Here is a 27,210-nt window from a genome sequence, read left to right on the forward strand (position 1 = left end):
CCGGAAGCGCGGAGAAGAGGCGCCCCCGGTGAAGATAGCAGCCCGGAACCACTATCCCACCGGACGACCTCCTCACCGGACAGTCCTGCAGGACCGGACCAGCGCCGAGCGGAGGTGAGTACTCAGAACTAAAGGGGGTGAGAGGGGGCTGGATGATGTTGAAGGCCGCAGTGGTCTTCAACCTGCGGACCTCCGGAGGTTTCAAAACTACAACTCCCAGCAAGCCCGGACAGCCGATGGCTGCCCGGGCTTGCTGGGAGTTGTAGTTTTGAAACCTCTGGAGGTCCGCAGGTTGAAGACCACTGAGGGCGAATGATGAGAAGAGGATGATGAAGGGGGGGGGGGGGGGGTGGGATGATAAGGGGATGATGAAGGGGGGATGTGTGGGATGATAAGGGGATGATGAAGGGGGGATGTGTGGGATGATAAGGGGATGATGAAGGGGGGATGTGTGGGATGATAAGGGGATGATGAAGGGGGGATGTGTGGGATGATAAGGGGATGATGAAGGGGGGATGTGTGGGATGATAAGGGGATGATGAAGGGGGGATGTGTGGGATGATAAGGGGATGATGAAGGGGGGATGTGTGGGATGATGACAAGGGGATGATGAAGGGGGGATGTGTGGGATGATGACAAGGGGATGATGATGAGGATGTTAATGACGGGTCTGGATGATGACAGGGGGGGATGAGGTATTTCCCACCCTAGGCTTATACTCGAGTCAATAACTTTTCCTGGGATTTTGGGTTAAAATTAGGGGTCTCGGCTTATACTCGGGTCGGCTTATACTCGAGTATATACGGTAACTTTAAAATCCAAAAATTCATCAAAACAATAATAAACAAATGGACAGAAACAGCAGTCAATTTTTGTAAAAGAACAGTAAAGGCCCTTTTACACCGGCCAATTATCACTCAAATTAACATTATTACTTTCAATAATCATACCATGTAAAGGGGTCAGAAATAAGGCCAATGATCGTGGGCTGATTAAATCTTGAGTGCAAAATCATTGCTACCAGCTTTAACAGGGGAAATGATAATAACACTCAATTTAAATGGGCCGCACAAGATTTTAAAGCATATTTCCACACCTATAGGGGGAATTATGTTTGACAATAACATCTCATTCATACGGAGTATACAGCAAACATCTAAAACCAGTCATGGGGGGAAAACATATATCTTATCAATGTAAAAAAGATCAGATATCTAAATATCTCAAACTCCATTCTACCACCTAAGAAAATCTAATAAGACAGCCTATTTAGAGGTTAAATGTTTAATGGACACTATTACTTTGGTACAGGACACAATTGGTTTGGAATATTCAAACAACCATTATTATAACTTGGGGGGGTGTAAAATGGGTACCATGTTAGTGTGCCTAACACCACCATTCCAAACCAGAAACAATATCCTATTAGTAAAACACCCACACACTGGCTGTATTGTCTCCTCTACAAAACTCTTGTTGATAACTATAAAAACCCATATATGGCACAACCATATGCCTCATATGACACGTGGGACCTTGTCGGCAGAGGTATTTATTGGGGCCCATACTGTAGTGCTGCCTAAAACTAAAAAGGATCATACTGCCCTTTTCCTCTGTCAGCATTGAGAATGAAGACAATTGTCAGTATCCAGGCTGTTGACATCCCTGTCAAGGTTGATACATGGGGTAACAATTACTGTGAAGGGGCACAGTTCTACACAACATCAATGTAGAACCGGGCTTATTTGGCAAGACTTAGAGGAGGCTCCTTCTTGAAAAATGGTGGAGTAATAAAAATTATCTAGGGGTCACATGGCCAAATATTACTCCTTTTTTGCCCCCAACTAAAGTATGAAACAACACATACAATGCCCACTCTAATTCTCAACACTTTATTAACACAAAATGACATCCCTTCTGGAACATGGTCTTACAGATTATATAGGCTCCATCCTACAAAGCTGATCTGTCACTGCTCTTTCAGAAAGATGGATTCAGGTTTTTCTTTGAGGTGTGTTATAAAGCAAAAAAAAGCTGAGTGAACACCCTACATATTTTTTTGCCAGGAGTTGAAAATCTAGTTTTATTTTTTTTAACAAAATGAATTTTCATGGAGATTAAAGTATTTCCACATCTGTAAAGCATGGCATACTGGACCCCTCTGGCCTGTTTGCTACAGTCAAAGATTGCTGGGGAACCAAAAACATCTGCCTCTGCTGTCTTACAAAATTTGCTTATTGACAGTAATAGGAGTTGTGCAATCAACCTAGCCTCGCTGTTTAGGTAACTGCAGGTTTGTTGTGTCTAGTATTCACTCGTGTGAGAGGATGCAGCAGCATCAGATATATATATATATATCGATGCAAATCAACAAATGTTGCAGTATCTTGTAATACCTTTTAATTGGGCAAACAGAATTTTGTAGAGACAAGCTTTCGGGATTCCTCCAAATATAAGCTCACAAGCAGAAAACACAGCTCACAAATATGCAGGGGTTAAGACAATACATGTGGAGAATTCACACTAAGATGGGCCATAAATTGTCCTGCTATAGGAATAAGACTAAAGATAAGATAGATAAGGATGAGAAAAAGGAGAGGGAGGGGGGAGCAGGGGAAAGACTGTAATTAAGCAGGACAAAGGGAGATGCAAAAGAGAATCCAGTAGAGCACAGGTTATAAGAAATTTTAATAATGAGATAAAAAGCTCAAATCCACATTGAGTCCCCCCATTTTTTTAATCAAAAAACAGTATCATTTTAGGTTCAAATGTCTTTCTCTCATGTGTTTTTGAAATTCCCTCTCAGTATCTTGATTGTAAGGTCTTGTATGGAGTGGCCTGTTTGGGTAAAATGGTGTCCAACTGGGGTGCAGTAGTCATTTTCTTTATGGCTGTTTATGGAATGTCTCTGTACATTTCTTTTGTTGAGTTTCCTGCCGGGTTTTTCCTGCCGGTTTCACCAATGTAGCATCCCATGTCACACTTGGTGCATTGTATCATGTAGACCACATTTGGGGATGTGCAGGAGTATAGTCCCCTAATGTTATATGTCTTGTTGTTGTGGGTGGCTTCCATCTTGGTGCAGATATGTTGAGTTTACAGCGAGGTTTGGTGCAGGGTTTGGTCCCATTGTCTATGTCTGTTCTTTCTGTAGGTCATTTTCTACTGGATACCCCTTTGCATTTCACTTTGTCCTGCTTAATTACAGTCTTTCCCCTGCTCCCCCCTCCCTCCCTCCCCTAAGTGTGAATTATTTACGTCGATTGTCTTAACCCGTGCATATTTGTGAGATGTAACCTGTGTCTTCAGCTTGTGAGTTTAGATTTGCTTTGGACTTGATAAAGGGAGGAATCTTGAAAGCTTGTCTCTACAAAATTCCGTTAGTCCTATAAAAAAAGGTATTACAAGATACTGCAACATTTTTTGATTTGCATCTGTATCACTGGACTAATACAGCTACCCAAATTTACAAACACACACACACACACATATATATATATATATATATATATATATATATATATACACACATACACACATTCAGCCTTTATTCAGCCCATGTGCAGATAAATGCGACATTTCGAAAGCATCCCGCCATCTTTCTCAAGCATTGTTAAGTGATCACAATACATGTCATTTATAAGGTGATCAATCAAGTATCAGATCAATACTCATACAAATTAATATTACAAAAATGTACAGAAATTATAAATACATAAAAACAGTGTCCATAAATCTATATTGCAAAACCAATCATATGAACCATAATACAGCCTCCGAAGTAACATATTACATGTGATATAATACAGTGGCATTAATCACCAATAAAGTGCAGCTGTGTACATATTATAAACAATTAAAATCACTGGTGAAGGGATTGGATTTCTTACCGAGCCAGCGTTCTCAGATGCGATCACCGGCGCAATATCTGGCTGCACGTCATGTGATCAATATGTCACGTGCACTGTGCGTCACCACGGAGATGCGATCATGTGATCTGTACCTCCACTATAGTTCTCACGCGAACTTGCGAGCTCGATTCCTATGTGGGAGCAGTAGTTAATATTCAAAGAGTGTAGTAATTCAATAAATATACAACTTATAAATAATAAGCGAAAGTGGAATGAAATGTATTGAGTGATGTGAAACGTGTAGTGAAACTTGTGTATAAACGCCTATGTAGGGAAAAGCGCATATGTAAGAAAAACACATTTACCCAATGTGCAGTAGATCAATGTGAACAGGTGTCTAACACCCATCATACATATAGGTGTCTATTAATTGGAAACATAATGGATATATATATTTATGAATGTTAAGTGACAAAGCTATGTGTAATGTGAAAAACATAACAAAATACCAAAATTATACTAATAAAAATGTAAAGAAATAGTAAAAAGTATAAGATATAAAAAATTTTTATAAATTTGTCATCTTAGTGAATATGTCCATTGTGTACTCAAGTGAAAATTCATATGTGATAAAAATTAAACAAATGTATTCAAGTATATTAAGTTAGTACATTTTTACTGTTATAGCAAACTCACAATGAGTATTTTGGTATTAACATATTAATAGATATGAACACTAGCTCTGTTCTCTAATCCTTGCCCCAAGTCACAAAAGCTTCAGAATTGGTAACAAAAAGAGAGGAAAATATATAAGCTAAATTTACAGTATTTTAAATATATCAAAATGATCACTTTACCTTCTTTTACATACTTTAGAGGAAACAAGACCATAATACCTATATCATATGTACAATGCATTTTATTAGATCATCATAGCTCTTCTCAGGCCCGATATATGGAAGGGGTTACAGTAAAATAAACATTAAGGCCCTGTGGAGGTAATGTATCTAACTCAAAAATCTGAAATAACTCTCTGTTTTTTTTAAATAAATTTGTCCTATTCCCCCCACATTTTAAAACCGGGATATGATCCAACAACATAAAACGTAGATCATCCTCTGTTTGTCCCGTCTCAACAAAATGTTTAGACACAGGTAAATCCATACGTTTTTTTTACGTATGGAATACCTGTGCTGGTTGAGGCGGGTCCTAAATTCCAATGTTGTTTCCCCCACATATAATTTTTGGCACGGACAAAGTAATACATACACAATAAAATTGGAAGTGCACGTGAGAAAATACTTGATATTATACTCTTTCTGTGTCTGTGGATGACATAAGCAGTGGATAGCTGAATTCAGAGATCTCAGGGAAAAAAATCTCTTAAGATCCCCCAATGTTTACAGACTACTATAGCTATTGCCTCAGCCTTCTCATTATACATAAATATAAAAGCAATATGTGGTGGTTTATCTTTTCTGCCTGTGTGATGGATCAGAGACTCTCAATCCATTGCCAAGACCTTGTCTTTACTTTGTTTCAATAGATTCAAAGGATGACCTCTTTTTGCAAAATTTTGTGCCATATGTGACGAGCCCGCATCATCTGGCTGGTCGGGTGCGATCTCACCATAGATCGTGGATGATGGCTCTCATACCTCAGTACCGAATTGCAGTCTGACGGTTTAACCCCTTAAGGACGCAGGGCGTATCCATATGCCCCCGTTTCCGAGTCCTTAAGGTCTCAGGGCGTACGGGTAGGGATCGGACCGGGATGCCTGCTGATATTGTTCAGCAGGAATCCCGGCATATAGCCCAGGGGGGTCCTGAGGTGCTCCCATATCGGCGATCGCCGCAAATCGCGCGTCAATTCAGACGTGCGATTTGCGGTTATTCCGGCTCAATCGGGTCTCTGGTGACCCGGAAAAAAAAGAGTGAATGGGGCTGTCCGAGACAGCCCCATTCACCCTTATTTAGCAGGAGTGAGGTGGCACGGATGGGGATCTCCTACCTTGCCCTGGTCCAGCAGGGGTCCCCTCAGGATCGGTGGGGGCGACAGGAGCAGCAGGATCGGCTGCAGCAGCGGCGGCGGTCCAGGGGCAGGTTTGCCCCTCACCCCCATGTGAATGTACAGGGTACATTCACATGGTCGGGTCTACAGCGAGTTGTGCTGCAAGTTTGAGATGCAGGCAAATTTCCCGCCACAGCTGAAACTCCCAGCGAGAAACTCACTGTAAACTCCGCCTGTGTGAATGTATCCTAAAAACACTACACTACACTAAACAAAATACAAATTAAAACACTACATACCCCTACACAGCCCCCCCCCCCCCAAATAAATAAATAAATAAAAAGTCTTGTACTGCACGGTTTCGTTTCCAAAACGGAGCCTCCAGCTGTTGAAAAACAACAAATCACAGTATTGCCGGACAGCCACTGACTGTCAAGGCATGCTGGGAGTTTTGCAACAGCTGGAGACACCCTGTCTGGGAAACACTGCGGTAGGGTATTTTTGTGGCAGATTAAAATCCCCAATTTATACCTCAAATGCGCATGTGCTCTCTCACTTCGGAGCCCTGTTGTATTTCAAGGAAACAGTTTAGGGCCACATATGGGGTATCTCCATACTCGGGAGAAATTGCGTTACAAATTTTGGGGGTCTTTTTCTCCTTTTACCCCTTATGAAAAGGTAAAGTTGGGGTCTACACAAGCAAGTTAGTGTAAAAAAAAAGTTTTTTACACTAACATGCCGGAGTTGCCCCATACTTTGAATTTTCACAAGCGGTGAAAGGAAAAAAAAAAGACCCCCAAAATTTGTAACGCAATTTCACAGCCCACTGTTCCAAAGATCTGTCAAACGCCAGTGGGGTATAAATGTTCACTGCACCCCTTATTAAATTCTTTGAGGGGTGCAGTTTCCAAAATGGGGTCATATGTGGGGGTTTCCACTGTTCTGGCACCACGGGGGGCTTTGTAAACACACATGGCCTCCCACTTCTATTCCAACCAAATTCTCTCACCAAACGCTCAATGGCGCGCCTCCTCTTCTGAGCATTGTAGTTCGCCCGCAGAGCACTTTACATCCACATATGGGGTATTTCCCCAGAAATGGGGTTACACATTTTGGGAGGCTTTTTCTCCAATTACCCCTTGTGAAAATGAAAAACTTGGGGTAACACCAGCATTTTAGTTAAAAAAAAAATCAATTTTTTCATTTTCACGTCCAACTTTAGCAGAAATTTGTCAAGCACCTGTGGGGTGTTAAGGCTCACTGTATGCCTTGTTACGTTCCTTAGAAACAGCAGTGGATCCAGGTGATCTCATGAATGGATGTGCTTTGATCGGCGCTCTCCTCCCTAGATCAGTAAAGTAAAAATTCAAATAACCGCTCGTATAGCTTGTAAAAGAACCAGGAAGATTTATTGTTCCAGCATGCAAGCGTTACAGAACGACGCGTTTCGAGGGGCGGGGACCCCTCTTCGTCAGGCTCTCTGATTGGGCTATGGGGATGACGCTTTATTTATATCCCAAAAGACCCGCGAAAAGATAAGTAAAAATAATATAAAAGATGGAAAAACATACAATTATCCTTAAAATACATTGATAAAAGTGACATCATATTCAGATCTAAGTCCATGGATTTAGAGGAATTAAAATGACTAAATATTACATGCATCCGAGTACTGTGGGAAGCGTATCAGAATTTCACATACCTTCCCTAGATCGGGAAAAAGACTGCGGTCCTCGGCTGACAGATCGTTATCCAGATGAGCGTGTTCACCAGGTCAGCGCTGAGGGCACCCGGCTCCCGGAACAGGACCGTGCATAAGGACCTCCGGCCAAAATCAGGATGGGAGACCGACACCCGCCGGTCCGGCTGATGCAGGCTCCCAGACTGGCGGGTGTCGGTCTCCCATCCTGATTTTGGCCGGAGGTTCCTTATGCACCCAAAAAAGCGTAAATCTTTTTTTTTATAAACATATTTGGTATCGCTGCGTTCGTAAATGTCCGTACTATCAAATTATAATGTTAATGATCCCTTACAATGAATGGCGTAAACGTAAAAAATAAAAAAAGTCCAAAAATGCCGCTTTTTTGTCACATTTAAAAAAAATTTATAAATGCAAATGTGGTATCGATAAAAAGAACAGATGATGGTGCAAAAAATGAGCCCTCATATCGCCCTATATCTGGAAAAATGAAAAAGTTATAGGTGGTCAAAATAGGGCAATTTTAGATTTCGTTGATTTTGCTGATTTTGTCCAAAAAGTTTTAGATTTTTTTAAGCGGTACAAAAATATATAAGTATTCTAGCCATGGGTATCATTTTAATCGTTTTGACCCACAGAATAAAGAACACAGGTCATTTTTACCGTAAAGTGTATAGTGTGAAAACAAAATCTCCAAAAGGTGCAAAATTGTGGTTTTCATTTAAAGGGAACCAATCATTAGATTTTACTCTATATAACACTTGGCAAAGCATTATATAGGGTAAAATCTTTATTTTCACCATTCCCGGGGATGCTCCTGCCCCCAGGGATGGTGAAGATATGAAGTTATAAACTAGTCACCGCCGCCGCCGTAAGTAGTCCCCTGGACGGGGAGCTCTTCTCCCCTACTCCCGTTCTTCGGCCGGCAGCGACGCCCCCTCCGCTTGATTGATGGGCAGCATCATCGCTCTGCTTTGTCTGCTCAGTGAGCGGAACAATGACACGGCCCATCAATCAAGCGGAGGGGCGTCGCTGCCTGCAGAAGAAGGGGAATAGGTGAGTGGAGCTCCCTGCCCAGGGGACTACTTACGGCCGTGGCGGTGACTAGTTTATAACTTCATATCTTCACCATCCCTGGGGCAGGAGCGTCCCCCGGGGATGGTGAGGACAACAATGTCACCCTATATAACGCTTTACCAAGCATTATATAGGGTAAAATCTGATGATTGGTTCCCTTTAAATTTCCTCCCTAAAATTTTTTTGGGGGGGGTTCGCCATACATTTTATGGTAAAATGAGAGGTTTCATTACAAAGTACAATTGGTCACGCAAAAAACAAGCCCTTATATGGGTCTGTAGATAGAAATATAAAGGAGTAATGGATTTTAGAAGGCGAGAAGGAAAAAACGAAAACGCAAAAATAAAATTGGCCTGGTCCTTAAGGTTAAAATGGGCTTGGTCCTTAATGGGTTAATAGCCACCTATATGTATGATAGGTGTTAGACACCTGTTCACATTGATCTACTGCACATTGGGTAAATGTGTTTTCTAACATATGCGCTTTTTCCTACATAGGCGTTTCTACACAGGTTTCACTACACGTTTCACATCACTCAATACATTTCATTCCACTTTCGCTTATTATTTATAAGTTGTATATTTATTGAATTACTACACTCTTTGAATATTAAGTACTGCTCCCACATAGGAATCGCGAACGCAAGTTCGCGCGAGAACTATAGTGGAGGTACAGATCACATGATCGCATCTCCGTGGTGACGCACAGTGCACGTGACATATTGATCACGTGACGTGCAGCCGGAGATAGCGCCGGTGATTGCATCCGAGAAAACTGGCTCGGTAAGAAATCCAATCCCGTCACCAGTGATTTTAATTGTTTATAATACGTACACAGCTGCACTTTATTGGTGATTAATGCCACTGTATTATATCACATGTAATATGTTACTTCGGAAGATGTATTATGGTTCATATGATTGGTATTGCAATATAGATTTATGGACACTGTTTTTATGTATTTATGATGGCTGTATATATTTGTAATATTAATATTTTGTATAATGAGTATTAATTTGATTGTTCACCTTATAAATGTCATGAATTGTGATCACTTGACCATGCTTGAGAAAGATGGTGTGATGCTATCGAATCATCACATTCAGCACATGGGCTGAATAAAGGCACTGTTTTTTTTTTAATCCTGGCGTGCTGCTGGACCTCCTTTGTGGCTATATTATATATATATATATATATATATATATATATATATATATATATATACATACACATACATACATACATACAGAATACACCTTTAACTACTATGTAATTTTTTTCTGCTATGTTTTTCCTGTATGAAGACCAAAAACCAATACAAATAGTTGCAAACACTTGTAAGAAGCAATGCAATAAAACCATTAAAGGGGTACTCCGGTGCTTAGACATCTTATCCCCTATCCAAAGGATAGGGGATAAGATGCCTGATCACGGGAGTCCCGCCGCTGGGGACCCCCATGATTTTGCAGTCGGCACCCAGTTTGTAATCAGTCCCCGGAGTGTGTTCACTCCGGGACTGATTACCGGTGACTACAGGGCAGGCGGCGTGTGACGTCACGCCCCCGCCCCCGTGTGATGTCACACTCTGCCCCTCAATGCAAGCCTACAGGAGGGGGCGTGACAGCTATCATAGGCTTGCATTGAGGGGCGGAGCGTGACATCACACGGGGGTGGGGGCGTGACGTCACATGCCGCCCGCCCTGTGGTCGCCGGTAATCAGTTCCGGAGCGAACACATTTCGGTGACTGATTACAAACGGGGTGCCGCGTGCAAGATCACGGGGGTCCCCAGCGGCGGGACTCCCACGATCAGGCATCTTATCCCCTATCCTTTGGATAGGGGATAAGATGTCTAAGCACCGGAGTACCCCTTTAAATCATGAAGATGAGGACAAGCAATGTTCTGTGGAAAAAGTGTGCAAATAAGCTATCCTGAATGAAGGAATAAAACGCATGCAGACTGGGTTCACATCACGTTTTTGCCATATTGTTTTCAATCCGTTTTTCTAAAGAAAACCATATGGCAAAAAAACAGACGGAACAGTATCGGAAAAGTAAACCGTATGCGTTTTAAAACTGTATACTGTTTTTAAAAGTGCATACAGTTCCGTCCATTTTTATTTTTAAAAAACCCATATGTTTTTGAAAATGTTGTCCATTTTTAATGGGAGGGGTGTTGGGTGGGGTTTTTAGGATGCAAATGTGCATGTGCAAAGTAAAAAACGTACACGGTTTCCCCATTTGGAACCGTATACATGTGCGTTTCCCACTGACGTCCATGTTAAAAAATAACGTATGCGGTTGCAGTACGGTTTTTAAACCGGAGTCAAAACCGTGGTTGACCAAATTTTTGTCTCCAGTTTAAAAACCGTACTGCAACCACTTACATGGACTTCAATGGGAAACGCACATGTATACAGTTCTATACGGGAAACCGTATACGGTTTTTACTTTGCACATGTGCATTTGCATCCTAAAGTCCCCACCCAAGACCCCTCCCATTAAAAATGGACAAAATTTTCAAAAACGTATGTTTTAAAAAAAATGAAAATGGACGGAACTGTATGCACTTTTAAAAACAGTATACAGTTTAAAAACATATATGGTTTACTTTTTCCAATACTGTTCCATCCGTTTTTTTGCCATACGGTTTTCTTTAGAAAAACGGATTGAAAACAATATGGCAAAAACGTGATGTGAGCCCAGCCTAAGCAAAACCACAGTCCTGTCCGAAAGGATTAGACATTCATCTGTAGACAGATTTTTCAGGGGTACTAGCTTCTTATTAGTACATAGTGCTAGTTGGCTAAAGAGATGTCTCTGACACAGCTTAAGGGTACTGTTTCTCATTGAAGAGACTAGTAGAGTAGTAGAAGATTGCTAAAGAGTTAAGCATAATTCACTCGGGCTTGGTACATTAGCCAAATGACTAAATAAAATGCTGCAGCAACAAGCCATGCAAAGTGCACACCCAGGAACTGTCAAAACATAATTAGGCAGCGTGGCGATAATAGTGGGTTACCTGTCTCTGTTTTACTGGAGAATCCTGCTGCCTGTTTGATTGCTGCTGCTGTTAATGCTAATCCTCTGCTTCTTTTCAAGCCATGCTGAAGCACAGCTTCAAACTGAGCGCACAGACAAATAACTCTGCAACAAAACAAATGCATAATTAGAGCGACTCACAGAAGGAACCTGAAACATGTCTTCTCTGCAGATGAAAAGGTGGAGGGGGCACGAGTACCTCAACGTGCCAGCACTTAGTCGCTTACAAATCAGGAGCTTTGGCGCTGTATCATTTTCTTATTTCTTATGAATTGAGTATGACCCATTTTATAATCATATTTTGATTTATTCCTCTACTATTTGCATCTTTATTCAGGCTGCGGTGCCAACTTCAATAGAAAGACAATGGCCCAACTTGGCAGTAGCATACAGTTAAAAATCATTGTAGCCACCACCTAAATTAGGGAGAGCAACCTGTATTATAAAGCTTCAAAAATATGCTTTAGAACCAGCATGAAAATATGCGTTTACTTTTGCATGTATGTAACATATATGCACATGTTGTTGCAATGGGTGAAAAATATATATATAATCTTCAAAAGTTAAGGTCTAGAATAAACTCTGGATGTGGGCCCCATGTGAAGTGTATTTATTGTCACAGATACTTATGCTTAATAAAATAAAATTGCGGGAAATTCTTGATAGTTCCAAAATATCAACCTGTCTTACTGGGGCTCTGTAACAATTTGTGCATGACTGCAGATGCTCCAATTAACTTTCAAAACACGGGAGGCAACACTGAAGAAGTTGGGAACGTGTTACTCTATGTGACTGAGGAAGCTATCGAGGCCAATGATGCGTGATGTACACTGCAGGCACAACACTGTCATCAGCGGCACATCATCAACACCTAGTTTTCTGCTGGAAATGTACAGCAAGCTCCAGTTAGCCGGCAGGAAATTGCTCTTTGGAAACGTTCTGTTACAGTGAGAAAACAAGGGACTTTAAAGATTACATCAGATGTCAACTAGATGTACAGATAAGAACACTAAAGCATTAACAAACAGAACTAGCAGAGTGCCAGAATAAGTCTCTGTTCACATTTGTGTTAGAAAATCTGTCAGAAGTCTAAGTGTGTGAGTTTTGCACATTAGGGTAGTGTCACACACAGCGTATACGCAGCATATTTTGCACTGCACAAAATCCGGTGCACAGTAGGTAATACGCTGCGTAGTCTCCTGTTATCAAACAGACAGGGCTACCCAGCAACAGCCCTGTGTGCGCAGTAAGGTTTTGAGGCGGGGCTGCAGGTCACAGTCATGTTGGTGTACTGGCCCTGTCTCCAAACCCACTGAACACACAGGGCTGCCGTTGGGTAGCACTATGTATTTTTTAACATAAGAATACACAGTGTATTTCCTGCTGAGCAGCGGATTTTGCGCAGCATTAAATATGCTGTGGCTACGCTGTGTGTGACCATACCCTTATAAGGAAAAAAAAATCCCCCATCAATCTGAAGAAGGCGGTGGTGACCACCGAAACATGTCATTGTGCCTGTATTTTACTATTTCCAGAGTTTCTTCTCCTCCTTCTTTGAAGTAGCAGCGCTAAGTACAAGGTTTTTTTACACCACTATTATTAAATAAATAACAGGGCATGCTGCCCAATCTTTCCCATCAACACAACAGATAACTAAGCAGAACCTAATGGACTCAGTAATACAATGCATTAAGAAAGTTTTCAGACCCATTTTCACATTTTATGTTGTGGCCTTGTGCTAACATAAGAAAAAAAAAATCTATTCATTATCTAATTACTTTGTACTCAATACCTCAAAATGAAAATATAAGAAACAATTGTATGAATAATTGCTAATGTATTCAAAATAACATTTTGCATGGAGCTAAGTATTCAGAACCATTGCTATGACACAAAAAATGCAGCTCTAGGGCCTCCCATTTTACTTTTAATCTTTAAGAGGTTTCTACACCTTTGTTGGAATCCCCGGTGGTAAATTCAGTTGATTGGACATAATTTGGAAAGACACAGCCCTGTCTATATAAAGAATATAAAGAGCTGACAAATATCAAAACAAAAACCAGGCCATGAGGAGGAAAAGGAGACACAGATATGGAGAAGGGTACAAAAAATGTCTGCTACACTGGAAGTTGCCAAAAGCACAGAGACCTCCATATTTCTTACATGAAAGATGTTTGAAACAACCAGGACTTTTCCTAGAGCTGGTAACAGCAACCAAGTAATCGGGGGAGAAGGGAATTGGTAAGAGAGTTGACCTGTGTGCAGATGGGAGAAACTTCCAGAAGGTCAATCATCACTGCCCACAAATCTGGGCTTTATAGCAGAGAGGTCAGAAAGAAGCCTCTTCTCAGTGAATGTCTTGGACTTTACAAAAAAAATACAAAATCAGGACTCTGATCAGACTGTGAGAAACAAGATTCTCTGGGGTAATACCAAAACTGAACTTTCTGGCCACAAATCTAAGCATCCTATCTAGCGTAAACAAGGCACGTCTCATCACCTGCCCAATACCATCCCTAGAGTGAAGCATGGTGGTGACAGAATCATGCAGTTTTTTTTTCTCTGCAGCTGGGACAGGAACAATAGTCAGGGTTGAGAGAAAGCCTAAAGCGTTACTGTCACTAGTAAGACAATAAAAAATAAATAAAAATGCTCAAGCCAATGTAGTAAAGTGTCCTAAGACCTGTATGCCTAATAATAGGCATGTTTTATATGTAAAATAACTTTTATTCCATGTATTACTTTGCTCACTCTGCTTGCACTCTTCCTGGAGGCATTTCTTTAAGAGCATGATTAACTTGCTCCTTACCTCCCCCTCCTTTGTCATGAGGTCTCCACAATCATTTTTACATTTGCAAAGCAAAAGTGCATGCTTTTTATAACTCTAATGTAGCCAAGTAGAACCTAATGTGTTACAGGTACACAAGAAAAACCTCTATTTTATGCCCAAAATAAAATAAAAAAATTTAACTTTTGCAAGGCTTTGTGCCCGAAGTGCATGATTTTTATAACTCCAAAACAGACGTGTGGAACCTATATCGTGAGGAACCGATATGGTGCAAATAGACAAGAAAGAAGTTCATAAAATTATCTAAAATAAATAAGTTTGCAAAATAATAATAGTTTAGCACCTTGTATTGCTTGTCAGTGTTAATGGAAATGCTCCTCTTCTGAAAAGACTGGAAGCTGTCTGGATCTCACAGGGGTTCATCTCAAAAAGTTGGCTGATACACTGCACTGAGGGACAGAAGGGAGGTAACCACACCCTCAGGTCTAAAATATATTGTTATTAGGACCAAAAAGTCTTGGATACTAGGGATAATTAGCAAAATTAAAGAGACAGAGGTCCCTAGTGGCAATTATTTTTAAACAAAATTTTAACATGTTTAATTTTCATTTTTTAATCAAATATATTAGGAAAATGCTTAGCTTTTAAGGTATTGAAAAAAAAGTTGTTTCTAGCGACAGTAACGCTTTAATGGAACAAAGTACAGAGATATTCTTAATGAAAACTGATCCAGACTGGGCCAAAGGTTCATCTTTTAACAATACAATGGGGGGTATTTATGCTTTCACAAAAAAAATGTTTAAATGTTTTTTGACGCCTTTACATTTTCTGACATTGCTAAGTGTGTTTTCCATGTGCAAAATTTCTTGGCGGGCATTTGCGCCAAAAAAATGGGATTTGCGCCAAAATTGCGCCAAAGATCGATTGGCGCAAATGATGAATTACTGACTAAAGTTAAAATCACACACAGGACCGTGTGATTTTGAGAAAGTTGTAAAAAGGACAGTGGAGAAGATGCGCCAAACTTTGGCGCAAAAAGACACTGCGCCAAAGTATTGCGCCAAAGTTACATTAAAAAAGACACATAAATCCTTTGATAAATACCCCCCCAATGCCTCTAACCACACAGAGAAAACACAGGTGTGGCTTAAAGGGGTACTCGGCCCCTAGACATCTTATCCCCTATCCAAAGAATAGGGGATAAGATGTCAGATCGCCGAGGTCACCGCTGCGGCACCCTGCTGTCATTACTGCACAGAGCGAGTTCGCTCTGCGCGTAATGACAAGCAATACAGGGGCCGGAGAATCGTTACGTCACGGCTCCGCCCCTCGTGATGTCACAGCCCGCCCCCTCAATACAAATCTATGGGAGGGGGCGTGGCGGTCATCACGTCCCCTGCCATAGACTTGCATTAAGAGGGCGGTCTGTGATGTCACGAGGGGCGGAGCCATGACGTCACGCTGCACCGTCCCCTGTATCGCCCGTCATTACGCACAGAGCGAACTCGCTCTGTGCAGTAATGTTAGCGGGGTGCCGCAGCGGCGATCCCAGGGGTCCCCAGCAGTGGGACCCTGGCAATTTGACATCTTATCCCCTATCCTTTGGATAAGGGATAAGATGTCTAGGGGCGGAGTACCCCTTTAAGGACAATTCTGTGAATGTCCTTGAGTGGCCAAGCCAGAGTCCAGACTTGAACCCAGTTAAACATCTCTGCAGAAACCTTGAAATAGCACAGTTCCCATGCAACCTAACAGAGCTTGAGAGGATCTGCAGAGAAGAATGGTAGCAAATCTCCAAACCCAGGTGTGCAAAAGACAAAGCCGTATTTGTTTAGGTGCTGAGTAAAGGGTCTGAATACTTATGTTGTTTAGTTTTTCCTAGCTTTCTAACATTCTGTTATCATATCGTCATTATGGGGTACTGCGTGCAGAATAATGGAACTGCGGTGAATGGAATTGCAATTTAGAGAGGATATGCCAACAACTGTGACATGTATGTTTTAGTGAAAACTCTATCACACTGGAGCATCTTTGCTTAGAATTCTGCATTCTGTAATTCATTTTTAAAGAGGTCAAAAACATTTTTTTTTAAATCAAATGATGGCAAAAAGTTAAACAGATTAGTAAATTACTTCTATTTAAAAATGTTGATCCTTCCAGTACTAATCAGCTGCAGTATGCTCCACAGGAAATTATTTTCTTTTGGAATTTATTTTCTGTCTGACCACAGACAGACTTTCCGGAGGAAATAACAGAAACAGTAAAACATAAAGTTCCAAGAAAAGTTTCTCAAGAATTCTTATTTTATGGTGAGTTAAAGTATTTACTAAAAGTAGACCTCTAAGGGGAGTAGATAGGCATTCTTTAAATACTGTGCCTTGCATAAGTACTTATAAGTGCTACTGTTACATATCAGAACTCAAATAGACTTTTACCATTTGATCAACACAGCACGCATAGTACTTTAAAAGTGCAGAATACCTTTCTGTGACACAAACAGTAATGAATGAAAACAAAAAAGTTGACATTTGTTGTATGCAGACATATTCACCCCCTTGAGCAAATACTTAGTAGAACCACCTTCCGCTGCAATTACAGCAGCAAGTCTTTTCAGGTATGTCTCTACCAGCTTTGTTGATCTAGAGATGTAAATGTTTGTCCAGTTTTCTTGGCAAAAAAGCTGGTGCTCGGGGCGTGGCTTGGCGTGCTGGAGATGAGCCGCATGTCTTCAGAGCTTCAGCCCGGGCCGTCATATTAGAGCCTAATTCATCCTACTATGAGAGGCAAATTTCGAGGAAAGCAGAAGAAATCAGGTGCTAGTACCCCTTTCGACCAGCCTCAATCCATCACCCCCTATTTTCAGCCACAGATAAATCTCGCCACCCCTTCAACAGCCGCAGAGCAGCTTCCTGCTCTGGAGCCTCCGGGACCTGCCAGCTCAGTGTGCGCTGCTGAAAGCGCAAACATCCCACAGCAGATATACTTGCCTACGGAAGAAGGGGTCAATTTTAGCACCCTGAAACGCGTCTAGGCCGTTTCATCTGAACAGAGTGCTATACCAGCACTACCTTAATTACCAACATCACCTGAATTCTAGCCGGTATGGAAGTTCGCAACCCAAACCACCTGCTGCACTAACTACTGATCTTGTACATCGAGCCTACCAAAAGTCTGCTGCTTCCAGCGTGAGTCCGTTACTGACATCGGTGTTTGCTGACACCACAGACCGCTTACGAGGGAGATCCCTGCCAGAACCCTCCACCTGCCAAGGCATTCACACTAAGAACACCGCAGAGATTACAGCACTTCTCTTCATCGGCCCGCCGCAGTGCGGAACCAGCAGCTAGGGTGAGACTGTTCCATTCATTCTATACAAACTGTGAGCGAATCCATTCAATGCCACCTTAAAAAATTGTGTCATCATTGAAACATCTATTGTGCTATTTTTTGCCGGACTAACGGTCCACATCGGACCAACATTTATGGACCATCCCAGAATTTATCAGGTAATTGCTTGAATACTAATCTGTCATTAGGGCCCAAATGACAGTATACAACTATTAATGCTCTGATTGTTTTAAATATTTTTTATTGATATTTTTTACTGTTATTTCTGCCTTTTATTGTTATTTCTGCCTTTTATTAAATATTTGCATTTTTTCAAAACCATCTGTCTCATTTTCTATTCATTGTGTACCCAGTAGGGTGATATTCTTGAGATGAGGTAAAATTTGTATACTAGATTTGTAAATTACTTCTATTAAAAAATCTTAATCCTTCCAGTACTTATTAGCTGCTGAATACTACAGAGAAAATTATTTTGGAACACAGTGCTTTCTGCTGTTATGACCACAGTGCTCTCTACTGACATCTCTGTCCATTTTAGGAACTGTCAAGAGAAGCATATGTTTTCTATGGGGATTTTCTGTTACTCTGCAAAATGCCCGGATTATATATTGATGGGGCTTTCTTTCTCGCTGACTGAAAATATGACACCACAACGGCAACCCTCAGGCAACCAGAAGAGCTGCACAACTTCTTGTCACCCTTTAAACTTCCTCCAGTGCCCTTACCGAACTGGGATTGCATGTTCCTGCCCATGCCTCCAGGGAGACCTGCGACTGCTGACGGTTGCCCACCTCTGGACAGAAGAACAGCAGAGCCGACCCCGGTCCCATTTACTCCACGACAAAAACGCAAGACCTGATATTGCTACTCTCTGTCTGTTGTTAAGTATCTCTGTTACTTGGTACCATCTCTTCCTGCTGTAGCCCTCTGTAAGAGCTTCTTGCTCACTGGCTCTGACATGGAAAACAAACCAATTTGTTCATGTTAACGTTTATACCTCTATATTTCTCCATAAGCATTAATGTTCTATTTACACAATGTAGAGTTAGTCCGGCACCTCACAGTCAGCTATGCATCCAGCTGACTGGAGAGACAGAGGCACACGTGGAGGATCGTATATGGGAGTTCTATTCAGTAGACAAAGTCATTACAAAAGTGGCAGGTCGTAGTAAGGAATAATGAATGCACTCACCCGATATGACAACTTGCTAGATGAACTTTTTCTAAAAAGCAGTAAACGTACAGCAGGTAGAATCAGGGAGCAACCTTGCAGCTTATAGCCGCGAGATTGCTCCCTGATTCTACACACTGTACGTTTGCTCCTTTCTACGAACTGCCATTAATGTTATATTGTTCTAGGAGTGTATCTAACCCTGTTTTGAAGCTTTCAACTGTTCCTGCTGTGACCAGTTCCTGATGTAGACTGTTCCATAAATTCACAGTTCTTATGGTAAAGAAGGTGTGTCGCCCCTTGAGACTAAACCTTTTCCTCTCCAGACAGAGGGAGTTCCCCCTCGTCCTTTTGAGGGGGTTTAACCTGGAATAGTTTTTCTGTATATTTTTTGTATGGGCCATTTATATACTTCTATACATTGATCATATCTCCCCTAAAAGGTCTCTTCTCAAGACCAAACAAATGTAATTCTTTTAATCTTTCCTAACATAGTTCATAAGGTTGAAAAAAGACCAGAGTCCATCAAGTTCAACCTATAACCTTAATGAGTCCCTACTGAGTTGATCCAGAGGAAGGCAAAAAAAAAATCATACTAGAGGTAAAAATTCCTTCCCGACTCCAAATATGGCAGTCAGAATAAATCCCTGGATCAACGCTCTGTCCCTATAAGTCTAGTATACATAACCAGTGATGTTATTATTCTCCAAAAATGCATGCAGACCCCTTTTGAATTCTTTTACAGAGTTCACCATGACCACCTCCTCAGGCAGAGAATTCCACAGTCTCAATGCTCTTACAGTAAATAACTCCCATCTGTGCTGGTGTAGAAACCTTCTTTCCTCTAAACGTAGAGGATGTCCCCTTGTTATAGATACAGTCCTGGGTATAAATACAGGGTGGGCCATTTATATAGATACACCTTAACCCCTTAAGGACACAGCTCATTTTCACCTTAAGGACGCAGGCCTTTTTTGCAAATCTGACCAATGTCACTTTAAGCATTAATAACTCTGGGATGCTTTTACCTTTCATTCTGATTCAGAGATAGTTTTTTCTTGACATTCTACTTTATGTTAGTGGTAAAATTTTGTCGATAATTGGATAATTTCTTAGTGAAAAATTCAAAAATGTCATGAAAAATTTGAAAATGTAGCATTTTTTTTACTTTGAAACTCTCTGCTTATAAGGAAAATGGAAATCCCAAATAAATGAGATATTGATTCACACATACATTATGTCTACTTTGTGTTTGCATCATTAAGTTGACATGTTGTTACTTTTGGAAGACATCAGAGGGCTTCAAAGTATAGCAGCAATTTTCCAATTTTTCACAAAATTTTCAAAATTGGAATTTTTAAGGGACCAGTTCAGTTTTGAAGTGGATTTGAGGGGTCTTCATATTAGAAATACCCCACAAATGACGCCATTATAAAAACTGCACCCATCAAAGTATTCAAAATGACATTCAGTAAGTGTGTTAACCCTTTATGTGTTTCACAGGAATAGCAGCAAAGTGAAGGAGAAAATTCAAAATCTTACTTTTTTCCACCCGCATGTTCTTGTAGATCCAGTTTTTTTAATTTTTACAAGGGGTAAAAGGAGAAAAATCTTCCTAAAATTTGTAACCCAATTTCTCTTGAGTAAGGAAATACCTCATATGTGTACGTCAAGTGTTCTGTGGGTGCACTAGAGGGCTCAGAAGGGAAGGAGCGACAATAGGATTTTGGAGAGTGAATTTTTCTGAAATGGTTTTTGGGGGGCATGTCACATTTAGGAAGCCCCTATGGTGCCAGAACAGCAAGAAAACCCCCACATGGCATACTATTTTGGAAACTACACCCCTCAGGGAACATAACAAGGAGTCCAGTAAGCCTTAACACCCCACGGGTGTTTGACGACTTTTCTTTAAAGTTGGACGTGTACATGAATTTATTTATTTTTTCTCACTAAAATGCTGTTTTTTCCCCAAATTTGACATTTCTACAAGGGGTAATAGGAGAAAATGTTCCCCAAAATTTGTAACCCCATTTCTTCTGAGTATGGAAATACCCCATGTGTGGACTAAAAGTGCTCTTCTGGTGCATTCCAATGCTCAGAAGAGAAGGAGCGCCATTGAGCTTATGGAGAGAGAATTTGGTTGGAATAGAAGTCGGGGGCCTTGTGCATTTACACAGCCCCCTGTGGTGCCAGAACAGTGGACCCCGCCACATGTGACCCCATTTTGGAAACTACACCCCCCCACAGAATTTAATAAGGGGTGCAGTGAGCATTTACACCTCACTGGCTTTTGACAGATCCTTGGAACAGTGGGCTGTGCAAATGAAAAATTTTTTTTTTCATTTTCACGGACCACTGTTCCAAAAATCTGTCAGACACCTGTGGGGCGTAAATGCTCACTGTACCCCTTATTACATTCCGTGAGGGGGGTGTAGTCTTCAAAATGGGGTCATATGTGGGGGGGGGGGGTCCATTGTTCTGGCTCTATGGGGGCTTTATTAACACACGTGGCCTTGAATTCCGGACAAATTTTCTCTCCAAAATCCCAATGGCGCTCCTTCTCTTCTGAGCATTGTAGTTCGCCTGCAGAACACTTTACATCCACATATGAGGTATGTTTTTACTCAGAAGAAATGGGGTTACAAATTTTGGGGGGATTTTTTTCCTATTTTCCCTTGTGAAAATGAAAAATTTAGGGTAACACCAGCATTCTTGTGGAAAAAAAGTTTTCTCTTCATTTTCCCATGAAATTTTAACGTAAATTTGTAAAACACCTGTGGGGTGTTAAGGCTCACTATACCCCTTGTTACGTTTCCTGAGGGGTTTAGTTTCGAAAATGGGGTCACATGTCGGTATTTATTTTTTTGCGTTTATGTCAGAACTGCTGTAAAATCATCCACCCCTGTGCAAATCACCAAGTTAGGCCTCAAATCTACATAGTGCGCTCTCCCTCCTGAGCCATGTTGTGCACCCGCAGAGCATTTTACGCCCACATATGGGGTATTTCCGTACTCAGGAGAAATTGTGTTACAAATTTTGGGGGTCTTTTTTTCCTTTAAATAAAATAAAAAATACGGGGCAACACCTGTATGTTAGTGTAAATTTTTTTATTTTTTTACACTAACAAGCTGGTGTAGCCCCCAACTTTTTCTTTTCATAAGGGGTAAAAGGAGAAAAAGACCCCCACAATTAGTAGTGCAATTTCTCCTGAGTACGGAAATACCTCATATGTGTCCCTAAACTGTTTCCTTGAAATACGACAGGGCTCCGAAGTGAGAGAGCGCCATGCGCATTTAAGGACTAAATTAGGGACTTGCATAGGGGTGGACATAGGGGTATTCTATGCCAGTGATTCCCAAACAGGGTGCCTCCAGCTGTTGCTAAACTCCCAGCATGCCTGGACAGTCAGTGGCTGTCCAGAAATGCTGGGAGTTGCTGTTTTGCAACAGCTGGAGGCTCTGTTTTGTAAACACTGCTGTACGATATGTTTTTTATTTTTATTGGGGGGACAGTGTAAGGGGGTGTATATTTTGTGTTTTACCCTTTATTATGTGTTAGTGTAGTGTAGTGTTTTTAGGGTACATTCGTACTGACAGGTTTACAGTGAATTTCCCGCTAGGAGCAGGAAACTTACTGTAAACCTGCCCGAGTGAATGTACCCTGTACATTCACATGGGGGGGCAAACCTCCAGCTGTTTCAAAACTACTTTTGCAACAGCTGGAGGCACACTGGTTGGAAAACGTTCAGTTAGGTTCTGTTACCTAATTCAGTATTTTCCAACCAGGGTGCCTCCAGCTGTTGCAAAACTACAACTCCCAGCATGTACTGATTGCCGAAGGGCATGCTGGGAGATGTAGTTATGCAACAGCTGGAGGTACGCAACTACAACTCCCAGGATGCCAAGACAGCTGTTTGGGCATGTTGGGATTTGCAGTTTTGCAACATCTTGAGGGCTACAGTTTAGAGACTACTGTACACTGATCTCCAAACTGTGGCCCTCCAGATGTTGCAAAACTACAAATCCCAGCATGCCCAGACAGCAATTGGCTGTCTGGGCATTCTGGCAGATGTAGTTTTGCAAAAGCTGGAGGCACACAACTACAACTCCTAGCATGCCCAGACAGCCATTTGCAGCCGGGCATGCTGGGAATTGTACTTTTGCAACATCTGGAGAACCACTGTTTGGAGACCACTGGGTAGTGGTCTCCAAACTGTGATCCTCCAGATCTTGCAAAATTACAACTCCCAGCATGTCCAGACAGTCTGGGCATGCTGGGAGTTGTAGTTTTGCAACATCTGGAGGATTACAGTTTGGCGACCACTACACAGTGGTCTCCAAACAGTGGTCCTCCAGATGTTGCTAAACTACAACTCCCAGCATGCCCAGACAGCCAATGCCTGTCTGGGCATGCCGGGAGTTGTAGTTTTGCAACATCTGGAGCATCACTCACCGGCCAGTCAGATCCCGCCGCAGCCTGCAGGATTCGCCACCGGGTAAGGATTTATTCCCTCTGTGCCCCGCTCTCCCCGGACTTCCACATGTGGGCGGAGGTCTGGCAGCGGCGATGGCGGGTGCGTGGCGATGGCGGGGGCACTTACCCCCGCCATCGCCGCTGCCAGACCTCCGGATCGCCACTGCCGTACACCCGGATCGCCGCGCATCAAACGGCCACCCCCCGCCAACCACCCCTCGCCGCCCCTACACATCCGATCGCTGATCGGGTTAATCAGATGGGGTCCCGGGGTGTCGGGTGGGAGTGGTCTTCTGCCGGACACCCTGGGACTTTAGCTAATTAACCCGATCAGTGCCGCGGGAGCGTGCACAATGAACGCTGCCTTTATACGGCGGAATGCGCAAAGATATCGCATTATCTGCCGTATAAATGCGGCGTCCAGCACGACAGGGGTTAAGCTGAACTTCTCACCTGCCGGAGACAACAGGAGGTGAAAAGTTCAGCCCCCGGGATGCAGCAGCAGCTGCAATTAAGTGAATGAGGGGTATACCCGTCACTCTGCGCGAAAGCACTTCAGCAGCCGACGGGTATACCCGTCATTCTGCGTTAAGGGGTTAATAAAATGGGAATGGTTTGGGATAGTATATGTGAGGTGGGAAACTTTTCAAGATGAGTGGTGACCATGGTGGCCATTTTGAAGTCGGCCATTTTGTTCTTTCAATAGGAAGAGGGTCTTGTGACACATCAAACTTATTGGGAATTTCACAAGAAAAACAATGATATGCTTGGTTTTAACGTTTCTTTATTCTTTCATGAGTTATTTACAAGTTTCTCTTTGTTTACAGCCATTGACATGTCGTCGAGGTTAACACGTGAGGAGCAGGTAGAAATTGTGTGGATGTCTGGTGAACGCAGTAACCGGGTCATTGCAACACAGATTTCAATGTAAGACACCCTACGAGACCACCCATCTCCCATGCTACAGTTAGCAAACTGCTTGCTAAATTTCGTGAAACTGGTTCAGTGTTGGATTTGCCAAAATGTGGACGCAGGAAATCTGTCACTAATGAAGAAACATCAGTAGCTGTCCTAGCTTCATTCAGCAAGAGCCCACAGCGTAGCACTCGCCGCATGTCACTGGAGAGTGGCATTAGTCGAACATCCCTTTGGCAGATATTAGCTACTCACAAATGGCACCCTTACAAACTCCAGCTACTGCAGCATCTCAACGAAGATGACCCAGATCGGCACACTGAATTAGCAGAATGGGCAAAACAAAAATTGGAACAGGAATCTCAGTTTACGCAGAAGATTTTGTTCAGTGATGTGGCAAACTTTTATGTGAACGATGAAGTTAACAAACAAAACCACCGCTGGAACACAAAAATTGATGGTATGGTGTGGTATATGGGGTACAAAGATAGGGGTGCCATTCTTCATCAATGGAAACCTCAAGGCCACTGGTTATGCAAAATTGCTACATGATGATGTGTTTCCCTCTTTATGCACTGAAGCTGGCGCGTTCCCTGAGTTTTTCCAGCAAGATGGTGTACCACCACATTATGGGTGTCAGGTCCGAGCATTCCTAGATGAACTGTTTCCTGGAAAGTGGATTGGTCGTCGTGGGCAAGTTAAATGGCCCCCAAGGTCTCCCAATCTGACCCCTTTAGACTTTTATCTTTGGGGTCATCTTAAGGCAATTGTCTATGCTGTGAAGATACGAGATGTGCAGCACCTGAAACTACGGATACTGGAAGCCTGTGCTAGCATTTCTCCTGCGGTGTTGCTATCAGTGTGTGAAGAGTGGGAGAAGAGGGTTGCAATGACAATCCAACACAATGGGCAGCACATTGAACACATTTTATAAGTGGTCAGAAACTTGTAAATAACTCATGAAAGAATAAAGTTCCGTTAAAACCAAGCACATCATTGTTTTTCTTGTGAAATTTCCAATAAGTTTGAAGTGTCACGTGACCCTCTTCCTATTGAGAAAACAAATGTTGGATTCAAAATGGCCGACTTCAAAATGGCCACCATGGTCACCACCCATCTTGAAAAGTTTCCCCCCTCACATATTCTAATGTGCCACAAAGAGGCAGTTAATATCACCAACCATTCCCATTTTATTAAGGTGTATCCATATAAATGGCTCACCCTGTAGATCATGGGAGAGATCTCTGTACTGTCACCTTATGTATTTATACATAGTTATTAGGTCGCCCATAAGCCTTCTTTTTTCTAAACTAAATAACCCCAATTCTGATCTTTCTGGGTACTGTAGTCCTCCCATTCCCTGTATTACCCTGGTTGCCCGTCTTTGAACCCTCTCCAGCTCCACTATATCTTTCTTGTACACTTGTGCCCAGTACAGTATTCTATGTGTGGTCTGACTAGTAATTTGTACAGCGGTAGAATTATTTCCTTGTCGCGGGCATCTATTTCCCTATTGATGCACCCCATGATTTTATTTGCCTTTGCCGCAGCTGCCCGACACTGGTCACTACAGCTAAATTTACTGTTAACTAAGACTCCCAAGTCCTTTTCCACGTCAGTCGTCCCAAGTGTTCTCCCATTTAATGCATAATCCCAGCCCGGATTTTTCCTCCCCATGTGCATTAACTTACATTTATCAGTGTTGAACCTCATCTTCCACTTCTCAGCCCAAACCTCCAACCTATCCAGATCCATTTGTAACAGTGCACTGTCCTCTATTGTGTTTACCCCTTTACAGAGTTTAGTATCATTTGCAAAGATTGCTACTTTACTATTCAACCCCTCTTCAAGGTCATTAATGAATATATTAAATAGGACAGGACCCAAGACTGAACCCTGTGGTACCCCACTAGTGACAGTCACCCAATCAGAATAAGTATAATTAATAACCACCCTCTGTTTCCTATCACTGAGCCAGTTACTTACCCACTTACACATTCTCTCCCAGCCCAATCCTTCTCATTTTATGCACCAACCTTTTATGTGGCACCGTATCAAATGCTTTGGAAAAATCCAGATATACGACATCCAGCGATTGCCCCATGTCCAGTCTGGAGCTCACCCCCTCATAAAAGCTGATCAGGTTAGTTTGACAGGACCGATCCCTCATAAAGCCATGCTGATATGGAGTCATAAATTTATTTTTATCAAGATATTCCAAAATAGCATCTCTTAGAAAACTCTCAAACAATTTACATACAACAGAGGTTAAACTAACAGGTCTATAATTCCCAGGGTCACCTTTTGTCCCCTTTTTAAATATTGGCAGCACATTTGCCATGCGCCAGTCCTGGGGAATAGTTCTTCATAGCTAACATGTTCCATGTCCCTTATTAGATTATTTCTTTATCCACCTGTCTTTTCCTCTTTGCTTAAACATGTTTCATATTTGCCTCCCACCACAACGCTACCTAAAGGTTTCCTAGCTGATAGTGTGATATAGAAACATAGAATGTGTCAACAGATAAGAACCAGTTGGCCCATCTAGTCTGCCCAATAAACTGAATCATATCAGTAGTCCCTGGCCCTATCATATATGAAGGATAGCCTTATGTTTATCCCATGCATGTTTAAACTCCTTCACTGTATTTGCAGCGACCACTTCTGCAGGAAGGCTATTCCATGCATCCACTACTCTCTCAGTAAAGTAATACTTCCTGATATTACTTTTAAACCTTTGCCCCTCTAATTTAAAACTACGTCCTCTTGTGGTAGTTTTTCCTTCTTTTTAATATGCTCTCCTCCTTTACCGTGTTGATTCCCTTTACGTATTTAAAA

The 27,210-nt window shown here is 42.0% G+C and overlaps 1 protein-coding gene across 9 annotated transcripts in view; it reads right to left on the reverse strand.

The window, feature by feature from the left end:
- SNX29 (sorting nexin 29) overlaps positions 1–27,210 on the reverse strand; it is an 819,108-nt gene that overhangs the window by 709,719 nt on the left and 82,179 nt on the right. For all 9 annotated transcript variants that reach the window (XR_008847045.1, XM_056534825.1, XM_056534821.1 and 6 more), the window contains one exon: positions 11,658–11,782. Coding sequence is in view for 8 of the 9 variants with exons in the window: in XM_056534825.1 (XP_056390800.1) it covers positions 11,658–11,782 (125 nt within the window). In the remaining variant the exon portion in view is untranslated. The remainder of the gene's footprint in view (positions 1–11,657; positions 11,783–27,210) is intronic.

This window comes from Hyla sarda, chromosome 8, assembly GCF_029499605.1.
Source record: "Hyla sarda isolate aHylSar1 chromosome 8, aHylSar1.hap1, whole genome shotgun sequence".
Taxonomy (NCBI): Eukaryota; Metazoa; Chordata; class Amphibia; order Anura; family Hylidae; genus Hyla; species Hyla sarda.